The 11,270-nt window shown below is 39.0% G+C and overlaps 1 protein-coding gene across 1 annotated transcript in view; it reads left to right on the plus strand.

Moving 5' to 3' along the window:
* ZCCHC24 (zinc finger CCHC-type containing 24) overlaps positions 1–7,750 on the plus strand; it is a 111,640-nt gene extending 103,890 nt beyond the window's left edge. Inside the window, 1 exon segment of the mRNA XM_032191265.1 lies at positions 1,494–7,750. Coding sequence (XP_032047156.1) covers positions 1,494–1,607 — 114 coding nt within the window. The 3' untranslated portion in view covers positions 1,608–7,750.
* The last annotated feature ends 3,520 nt before the right edge of the window (positions 7,751–11,270 follow it).

The following is an 11,270-nucleotide window of genomic DNA, read 5'->3' on the forward strand; positions in this document are numbered from 1 at the left end:
TATCATGGGGAAGAATCTTGAGTCAGTAACAAACCATTGTCAATCCCCACTGAATTGCTCCCATACTCTTTCTACTAACTGTAACAGAAGTGTTGCGCTTATAATTCAATACAACTGATCACAGCAAGAAGTTGCAGACATCCCTTGTTTAGGATAATAGGAAACACATATTTTGCCTCATTTTAACCACTGGAAGTTGGGAAACCCTTCCATTTTCTGCATTGTGAACAGTTCTGCAGTGTTATGTAGCAAAGAAGTTTCAGAAGGCTCTGTTCTCCCTATCCATGGGGGTCTCAGGTGGGTGGCTTTGGAATGAAGAACTTATAATACCTAGGGAACTGAAAGGACTAGGTGTACTTTAAGGTTTTACTGCTCAAGGTAAGTTTCTATTATTTAGCGAAAGTACAGAATGATAAATGGCCACAACTCTAATTTATATATATCCATCCTTTACTGCAAGAACCACACTAAGAAAAGGTATGCCATGGTCTGCTACCTTTATGAGAACTGGGAGAGGCTTAGGGCTTCTTTTTCAATTTCACCCCATGTGCTGGCTCTACCACAGTCCCACAGAACAACCACTATGTTCCCCACAGGAATGCATGGAGCAATGAAATGGTTTTTCAGGTACATTTCAAGGAAACAGGAATCATGTTAGGGCATTTTGTTTGTTTTCCAAAAATCTGCACACCTTATGATGTTCCACCTCACACCTCTATCACCACTTCACCTATGAGACTTTGCAAACAAACAACCCTACTGAAGTATTTAACATTTTCATAGTGATTGTGAAACTCCTTACATGTCATGCAAAATTAAAGAGCAAAGATTACTAGAATCAAAGCAGTTTTGTTCCCTTGTTTAGCTGAACATACTGCCAGCTCTGTGACTCCACAAGTGTTATTTAAATGAAGTCAATTCATTAGTCAGGTTCATTGCAGAGGTTGTGTTGTGCTTTGTTTTTTCATTAATAGCTTTGCAGCTGCTCTACCTCAAAAAATTCAGCCTCAGAAATATGGGGCTGAGTACTGGAAAGACCTTACTTCCCTGTGTAGTATCAGTGCATTTGTAAGACAGTTTTCCTGCAGCAGCAGTTGGTCCTACTGTTGTCACCCCCTCCTGGCACTGCTGGGCAACAGGATTCCCATGCGTGAGGTGCTAATGCCTTTGGGAGGGCTCAGTTACTGGAGCCAAGGGAATAAATAGTTATGTGACCACACAAGTCCACTCCCCCGCTCAGGCTGTCAGTAACACCTACAGCCAAATAAGCACCACTGTTATGAAGAACAGCATTTGAGGTTGTGAGGGCACTCCGTTCCCCTACAAAGCAAAGAACTGAAAACATTTGGTCTGCTCGGGAAAGAAATGCAGAACCTTTGTAATTGCTACAAGAAAGCTCTGTCAAGCATAAAAGGAGGTTTAAAACACGCAGCAAAGACTAAGACTCAGTGACAAAACCTTGGACCAAATCCTATTTTCTTTCTTTGTTGCAGAGACCCCTGGAAAAGCCGGATGGCCTGGATGTTTCAGACCAGAGCAAAGAACATCCCCAGCACCTGTGTGAGAAGTGCAAAGTTTTGGGCTACTACTGCCGCCGTGTGCAATAAACCTTCCAAGTGGCCTCTTCCCGTCCCCATCATCCTGAAAGATCCTCTGGCAGCACGCGATCAACAGCAACACAACAAAACAAGATAAAAGCTAAAATAATTGCCAATATTGCCTATCTATAACCTAATAGTATGCCTTACAGTAACAGAATGTAGTATTTCTCCTGTGTATGCACACACATGCAACAGGTATTTACAGGACTATGGTGAATTCGTATACATACATATGTAAACTTACATATATATGTACACATTTATAGAAGCATTACTGATAGTGTTCACAACAGAACCACACCTGCGGGTTCTGCTGATTGTTTACACAGACCCTATATCATGGCCAGGTGAAATGAAGTATTATTCATTAGGCAAGATGTAACATTGACAGGGAATATGTGATAAATGGGTTTTGCAGAGGTTAAATAACTGTGGGGCCACTAATTGCAAGCACTCACCCACAACATGAACATTATTCCTATTATATGACAAGACAAAGGAAGATTAAACAAGCCACAACATAAAAGAAGGAAAATCATTGTTTTCCGAGTTTTAGAAAGTCTGAGAGTTTTGTGCTGCTGCTTTCTTGGACTTTTCTATTTGTTAGTGTCATTTGGGCAGGGCTTAGGCAAAATCTTTTTTTTTGCAGGATGTGGCCAAAAAAAGTGAATAATTGTTTGAGGGTGTGGTTTGTGTAGAAAGGGAATGCCATAACAGGACCCAGAGCATCAGGAAGGATTCCAAGAGGTTTTTGGAGGAGATGAAATTGGCTTGCTTGTGTGACTAACAGATCCTTCTCTTGTCATATAATTCTGCTACAATGGTCCCTGTATGCATATCGGCTATTCATTGGGCTGAAAGCACACTAAATTTACTGTGAATAACGGGGGATAAGAATGTTTAAAGTTGTCCCCCAAACCCTTAATTAAATGATTAGCCAAACTTACTATTTATAGTAGTTTTAAAGCCACTTTCTGGAAGTATTTTTATGTCCTGTTTTCTACTGTACAAATTGTTATAACAAAAACTTTTTAGCCATAAGGGTGTTATGAGGCATGAAGAGCACTCTATGTAACCTTCCCACTTCTGTCTTCCTGATACACCTATATACCTTAGAAGCAATGTAGGAGTTATATTTGGTTTTCCCATTTCAGGTAGAACTTTGGGCAGGGGCATCCTGTTGCAAAGAAGTATCTCATCAGGGATTGGAAAATACCATGAAATGAAAGTACCTCGAGACAGTATCCTGTTTGTCTGTCTATATAAGTACAGTGACACAACAAGCAATTCAGTTGCGTAACTTACTAAGAAAAATTACAGGGGTAATGGTTTGTGTTTTATTTTTTAATCAACAATTTCTATTTTTGTGAAATTTCCTTTAGAGAGATTGGTTAGTGTGAATGATACCTAGCAGCAATATTTTAAGTCCTAAATAACTTGATGTGAATTAAATCTGTTTTGAGGATTAACTCCATAATGCTAATACAGAGGGTTTTTTCTGCCAAGCAATACCAAGATGTAACTAAGTATGTACAGTCAAGCTCTTGTAAAGCAAATTGAATACTTACTGAGCATTCTTATAGGAAATGTGAAGCTCTTCACAAATTTGCCCTGAGGTGAAATTTTCCACTATTTCCCTGCTTTGCTATAAACAGGGCAAAATTGTTTCTGCTGATTCTGGTGGAAAGGTTATCTATATATCTTGCAAACTTCTTTATTTCTGTGTAAGCCCAGGTCAGCCTACTGTTCAACGGAAAAACATCGGGATTTGTTGCTTCTGACCGTGATTCTTTCAGCAGGTCACTGATTTGGGGCAAGTCACAAGATCCTTCTGGATCTCAGTCTCCCCAGCTGCAAAATGGGGATAATAATACCGTGAGGCTCACAGGATAATAATGCTGTGAGGCTCATGTAATATCTACTAGAGCTTTGACATCACTGCATGAGAAAGGCTATATAATGCTGAAATATTAACTAAAATTAATCACTTGGAAACTAATTTTGCCCAGTGAAAATTCTATCAACTAAAATAGCTGAAGAATAATATTATTGAAACTTAACACTAATAACAGATTTTATTTGCATCAGTCAAGATATGCAGTTTTAGCATTTTCAAAAAAAAAAAAAATGCGTTGTTTTGCACAGACTCAAAAGTTACTTTAGAGAGAATCTCTGAGCAATGATACTAACTTGTCCATAAAAAAATGAAGAAAATATGCAGGTGAATTTAGGGGTGGATTTTCAAAGTTTGACCTCTAGCATTACTCTTGATATTTTGTTTCAAGCATGCCTGATGTTGAAAGAACAACATATGAAACCAGATCTGTTTTTTCCTTTTGAGCACTTAATAGTACATGAACAAAATACTCCTTGATGCTTCACATCCATCTAAAGGACAAGTACAGAAACTCCATCAGATCAAAATAAGAAAATTGTTTTCTAACCTGAAACTCAGATGTTGCTACCAAGCATTTTGCTTTGACATGCTTCCTGTCTAATGGTAACCACTAAATTGGTGAAACAGCACATCCCTCAGCACAGCTACATTGATACACAGCATATCACCAGATTCTGAACAAAAGCTTACTACAAAATACCATTATATGCAATTGTCATGATTTTCATGACAGAGCCCTCCTACGAACTGTTTATCCAGATTCAACACTGCATGGTGGTGCTTTTAGCTGATGGACTTTTAGGTTTTATTTTAAAATAAGGTTCCTAAAGATACACATGATCAATTTCAATGTAATTAATATCAGTTGCTGTAGAATAGTAATTATTCAAAGCGTAGTTAAAAGTTCAATATTTATATCATGATATTATCCTAGGCAGGAGACACAAAGTGTTGAAGTAATATCAAGTAAATCTAAAACAACAAGAAAACAGGTTTATTTCCTCCGCACTCATGTTGGGGAAGAGCAGATAAAGAACAAAATGCAGGGAAAAATCTAGGAGCAACACTACCATGGTTTGTCCTGCCTAACTCTCCGTGCAAACCCTCCTGGGGCTGGAAGCAGCCCACGCACAAGGTCCCTCCATTCATCCCTGCCTAAGGTTTGCAGCATCCAAAATAATAGAAAAAAGATTGACTATAAGATGTAAATTTCATTTATCTGACTTTTTTTTTTTTAAAAGGTAATTTACATGTAGACCTAACCTTTCCAAACTGCCAGAAAGAAAACCTAGAAATTAATATTTTGACTGGAAAGACGATGAGTTGATTTACCACTTGGATTTTTACAAATACTTGCTGATGTTCTCTTTAACTAGCTCTGCATCTAAATCTTCAGCTAGTCTTCTTCAAAGGGATTATTAAACAATTATCAGAAATGAAGCACAGACCAGTAAAGAACTTGAAATCCACACAAGTCTCCCTAAATTGAGTATTCTTGGGAGCATACCCGAGAAAAGTTTGTCTCTTTGCACTTATTTGTCAAACTTCACTTTTAACTTCATCAGATTCTTACTGTTGTCTGCCCACCAACAGATCTATCCAGCATGCACCAGTTTTATCTTTTGTTCCCCACCAACAACCTTTTTGACCCTTTTTGGACATTTTTAAACTTACATTTCTTCAATAAAATCTAAATGTGTTTCTTCACTTGGTCAGAACATTTCACATGGAATTTGTCTTTGGCATTGGCACTGTTCTGGAGAAAAGTATCAATGATTCAAAACCAGCATGTATAGGCTTTTAGCTGTTTTAACTTGATGCAGCTCCAAATAGGTTATTATGAATACTTCATTTAGTAGCAATGAAGAAAAATCCCTGTAGCTTAAAAGGATTGCCCAATTTTAGCCAGTTTCTACTGCTGCTACCACAGACATAAAACAATGCCATACAAACCAAGTTTGAGGCCTTTTTGTCTCAAAGTTGCCTTTTAATTTCAAATAAATACACAAGAGTATATATTATTTCTGAAAATAAGTGTATTTTAAAGTTCCCCATTATATGGGACTCAGTTTGTAAACTAAAAATGTGAAGTTACGTATGTCTGAGAGAAGCCTTTTGTCAAGACGTACTCTATATTTTACCTTTTGTATAATAGGAAATTTAGATTAAACATGGGTTGCATACTTGTGAAGCTCTAGCCATTATTCCAAAAAGAAGAATTACTTAACCCATGAAGAAGCTAAGAGCTTTTGGAAAAGTTAGTATTCATAGATTAGTCCTCCACATCCTGCAGTCACATGGCATTTTCTTTCCTAGCGTGGATCCTAAGGGTTATCCACCGAATAGTATGCAATGATTTTAAAAACACATGTTGATGATTTAAGTGAACTGACATACATTTTCCACTTGCCTTTGCCAACATTTAAAATGTGATGGAACTATCCCCATACCAAATCATTCTTTAAGATATCACTCCACTCCTGGTTGGGCTTCAACACATCTTTCCTACCTGCAAAACCACTGCTGTCCATTAATGTTGCTATATTGCTGAAGTGCTCAGAGGGCTGATTGAGATCTTAGACATAGGGATGATGGTTTGTGTTTCTAGGATGAATTTCAAAGGGACAATCGTGTGCAGTTACTAGCTATAGATGATTGATATAAATGTTTACCCCTGTATGAAGTATTTTACAGTTTTACTTGCAGATGTGTATTTATCTTGAGTTATACTTGACATAGAGTTTCTTTCTTTTTTTTTTTTTTTTAATACTATGTGTGTATTTTGGAAACCTTTTTAGATGTTAAAATTTTTGAATGGTTACAAATATTTCTTGTAATACTGAATTGTTATCTTATCTGGAAACTCTTTGCAGTAACTTTTTTGTATATATTTGAGGGCCTTTTTAAAAAAAAAAGTATTGTTTGTTCTTTGGGGAAAAGTTTTTACAACTTGGAAGCTTTCAGAAGGGCCTTCCTCTCAACTAGGATACTAACAGAGGTAAGAGTTTTCTTAAGTATTTTGCAGAACTAAGGATGTATCCTCAAGAAAATATTTATGGAAGTAATTTACTTTTTTTTTTTTACAATGCTTTTGTCTGTATAAAGTATGCAACAGAACTACATTAAGAAGGAAATATTGTCTACATAAAATATTATATGAAAGTTGGTACATAATTCTGACAAAAAACCTTGCAATTCTTTAAGCCATATTGTTTTTGTTATCCTTGGATGAAAATATCAGTATTAAGTAACCAATATATTATTCAAGTGCTTAGACTTATATGAAAATGCTTATACTTTTTATTTATGTGTATTTGGGGAAGAATCGCTAGAAAAAGCTATCACTAGACATATAGCAAGTGAGAGAAAAAGTATACTGTCACTTTATGACCTTGTGAGAGACAGAAGATGCTGAAAGCACCACAGAGACTCAGCTTTCAGAGACTCTGAAGCACAAGTGTTGAGTTTCAAATGGTAGTTCTTGTCCTTTTTCACGGCGAGAGGGGAAAAAAGTTGGTTGGGATGCTGTCTGACAACTCGACTTTCACAACTCTTTGCAGACTGTGAGCTCAGCTATGCAGTACCGGCTACAGCAATAATATTAATCAAAGGATGAAAGAGAAATGGATTGAAGTAGATGATTGTAGGGATTTATGTTTATTTTAATTAGAACTCATAGCAATATAGAATATGCATGTGCACGTATTTGAAGCATTTTTACACTTTACATTTCATGTAGTTTGATTATATTATGAAGGATTGGGTTTTTAGTTTGATATTTTACCATGCTAAAATGGGAGGTCTGCCCAACCCTGTACTGGATTCTTGTTTCCTTTAAAAGGTTATTTAGTACAGCACTCACTGCATTGTGTACTAGTGCTAAAACTAACACTGTATCTTATGAATTTCTTCAGCTTTAAAAAAAATTAACCTCATTACTATTACATTTGTTTAGCTGTACCCATTGACCTTGTGAGATTCAGTTGGTTATTTGTATAATTTCATTTTCTGTAACTGTTAATAAACTTGTACAGCTAAAACAAACAAAACCTATGGACAAAGGCCTCGGAGGTACCAGTTCTGCTTCAGCAATCCAAATGACTGCTTGCTTACCGAGTGACTATGTTGCTAAACAGACTGTAAAACCTCTTGTGGATTGTCCATAAAATGGCATTCCGACATGTGCCTTATTTGCTGGATAGTATACAGCTTTCCTCTAGTATTCTAGCATTTTAATGCTACATTAAAAAAATGAAAAAAAAAATCAAGCAAGAGTGGTATGTTTTTTTGAGAGCTGCTTTGAAGTTCTGTGACCAGCTGTGCTCAGTTCCCCACTGTAGATGAGCTGCAGCCTGGTGCTGGTGGTACAAACCTTTCCCACCATAACCATGGCCCAAAGCACACCAGGAAGGGTTTTTCCATTGCCACAGAATTAGTCATCTGCAACAAGTCTGAAGCTATCCCAGGTGAAGAAGTTTTACCCCAAGTCTTCCCTGCTGGCCACCTGCTTGGGTTAATCATGCCACCTTCTTTTTAACAGCTTGGTACAGTCTAACATGTTTCTGAAGGAAAAACCTGCTATAATCAGATAATAAACCATAATTCAATCCCTAATAGTTAGGCAGGAAACCTTAAAGTGCCAGAAAGTTGTTACCATGAAAAATAACATATTTAAAACATCATTAAGCTACATCACTTGAGATTTAGGGGAGGGGCTCTAATTTATTCTTTGTGAGCACTTACAAGTTGGCCAGAACCATACCAAATGTTTGTTGCTTGTTAGCAATACCGCTCTTCTGTCCCCAGCTGAGCCCAATAGAATGGAAAAAAAGCACACATTCAGAGCTAGTTTGAGAATTGTTTATAAAACAAAACTCTTCAATGTAAAACTTACCAGTAGCACTGTTCTGATAGCCAGCTATAGCCACAAACCTAAGCTCAGCAATGAAGTACCTCTTCCCACCAGCACTGTGGGCTCACCAAATGCCAACAACTCAGGTTTAGCACACCACTGAGACTAGACAGAACACTGAGCAGACAAACAGCCACATCCTAGCTCCCTATTCTTCTATGTTGTCCCTCAGAAGTATATTTTTCATATTGAAAACAGAATTAACACAACCAACATTGTATCAACATAAATGATCAAGCTACTTTTCCCTCATTCTTTTCCTTCATTCCTGAATTCTTTAGGGTTGGACCCGATGATCTCAAGGACCCTTCCAACCCCTACAACTCTGTGATTCATTCCCAAGTGCTTTGCCTCCATGTTCTGTGTGAATAAAGTTAAAAGACAATACTCATAACCAAATAATTACTACTTTTAGGAGCCAAATAGTTTCCGCTTTAGGAAAAATAATAGGGATTTCATAACAAGGATTTTGTATAACCTCCATGCTTTGAAGTTTAACGAAGAAGCATAGAAGAAATACTTAGACAGTGCAGCAAGGCTACTCTTTTTAAGTTAGTCAAACCACATCACACCCAGAGCCCCACCTCAAGCCCCCAGTGCATCAGGAGGTGTCTGAGTTAGACCTTACACCTTGAGCTAGGAATGACAACCAGACAACCTGCATGTCACACTTGTATTCACTGCCACAGAGCACAAGCCAAGTAAGCCAAAAGGCTCCTCATCCATCCACATCCCTCTGAAAACAAAGCACACCTAAGACACTGACAATACAGGAGGCTGAAGCACCAGGCACTGAGCACTGACAGTCAGGTCTTTCCACTACAAACCAAAACACCCCATACATAGAGGAGCATACAAAATCCTCACTTCTAAGAAGCACACAGTGCACGATTATTTTGGGCTTCAAAAAAAGGGAATAATACCACACTAAGCTTTGCTTTTCTCTAGCATTCACCTCACAAACTAAGGGAGCCAGGCCATTTGCAAGCCCCCATCTCAATAACATCAACTGCTGGGCCCACACCTGCTGGCTGAGCCCTCCTGTTGTACTGAAAGTAACACCATTGCCCATCGCTGCAATCCACATCTCAAAATGACATCAGACAGCAAACAAGAACACCGGCCTCAGTACAACTCACCGCAACTGCAAAACCTCCTTCAAGCCCCAAACGCCTTTCACGATACTTTTACAACCTTCTGGAGACATTTTTAGCAACCGAACATATAGTGAGGCACCTGCCTTTGTCAGCGTTCATCAGGACTCCTTCTGGGGCTGGGACTGAGACAATCATGTCCACGAGGAGCTCGAGCAGCAGTCAGGGTGGCGCAGAGGCAGTTGAAGCTGCGCTGGAAGAGAGCACAGCGCCATCAGCCCCCCGGCCGGTCATGGTGCCACCAGGACCTGCTGAGGAGGCCTCAGGGCCAGCGGCCCCCGGCAGCCTTTGGTGGCTTTGGGCCTCTTCCACAACTCAACTAAATTAAAATGCAGCAACCATCTTACCAAAAAAAAAGTCAAAAATGGAGCCTGCAGACCCAGCTACGCTATCAAAACCCATGACAAGAGAAGAGGGAAGGCAAAGCTTAGTCAAAACTTTGTGGATATTTTAAGTGGAGCGGGGTGCAAGCCAGTGATTTTACTTCACGTTTTTTGTGTTAGCCTTTCAGCAATTGAGAACAGAAATTAAAAATACCACAAAAAAGCTTGCTCATACACAACTTCTGAATACAACTAAGCAGCAGGCATCAGAAACTGAGTTCCAGCCAACTTTTTATAAGGTTCCCTTATACTTTCACAATATAAGGTGAAGATACAACTCAATGGACTCCTAAGGAGCCACATACGTGTATATCCTATTTGATTTCAGCCAGCAAAACTGAGGTGAAAATTAAAAACGTAGGAAAACACCGCAAGAATAACAGAAAATGAGGTCCCAAAGCTTACTATCTCCAAATAAAGCAACAATAAATAGATAAAAATCACCTGTTTTAAAACATACAAACAAAAAAACAAATTGATACTTCCTTGGAGTACTTCCACACAGCCACTCAGAGACCCCTGACCCTCAGGCACCCTCCAAAATAGGCCTGGGTTCCCTCTGCCCACTTTATTGGCTCTGTCCCTGATTGCTGTGGGGCTACAGCTGTGCTGCAGCACAGGCACAGGCACGGGGCACGCAGCGCCCAGCCAGCTGCTGTGGAAATAAACAGGCTTGTGTGGGAGGGCAAGGACATCGGTGCCACCAGTAGGAAGCCTCACGGGCAGCCGGGAGGTGAAGGACAGTTCAGTCTGGCTCTGGGAAAAACATGTAGCTCTCATTTTAACTTCCCAATCACTGAAATCTCAACACAATTAAGTCTTAAGCAGATGTAGAAATTTCATCAAGGAAATATGCAAAAGTTAAGCTTTCCGGGAAAGAAACTCGGAGAACACACATTTTAAAGAACCAATTCAAACTGCTCTCCAACACACCCTGCTAATGTCTCTGAATGTGAAAAATTTGAAGTTGGACAAACCTTGAATGCACTTTGATTGTGTGGATCACATAATGCCCTGCCCAGCTCTTTGGTCTAAGGTGTGGATGTATTTCTTTGGCAGTTTGGCTACTCCATGAGATTGCATTGCTTTAATTAAATTGAGGTAAAAACGAAGTAAAGTTAAGTAAAGACAACCAGTACTCACTCACACCAACACCCTTCAGGATTTAAAGGAAACTAAACAATTTCATTAAATGAAATTTTACCTGCCTTCCGCAGGCAGGTGACCAGCAACCAGTGATGCTCACCGCCTCAGGGTGGTAAGAGCAGAACCAAAGACAAGTAGCTGCTGACAGCCTGTGATCCTGAGTTATGGGCTGAAAAG

Source organism: Aythya fuligula, chromosome 7, assembly GCF_009819795.1.
Source record: "Aythya fuligula isolate bAytFul2 chromosome 7, bAytFul2.pri, whole genome shotgun sequence".
Taxonomy (NCBI): domain Eukaryota; kingdom Metazoa; phylum Chordata; class Aves; order Anseriformes; family Anatidae; genus Aythya; species Aythya fuligula.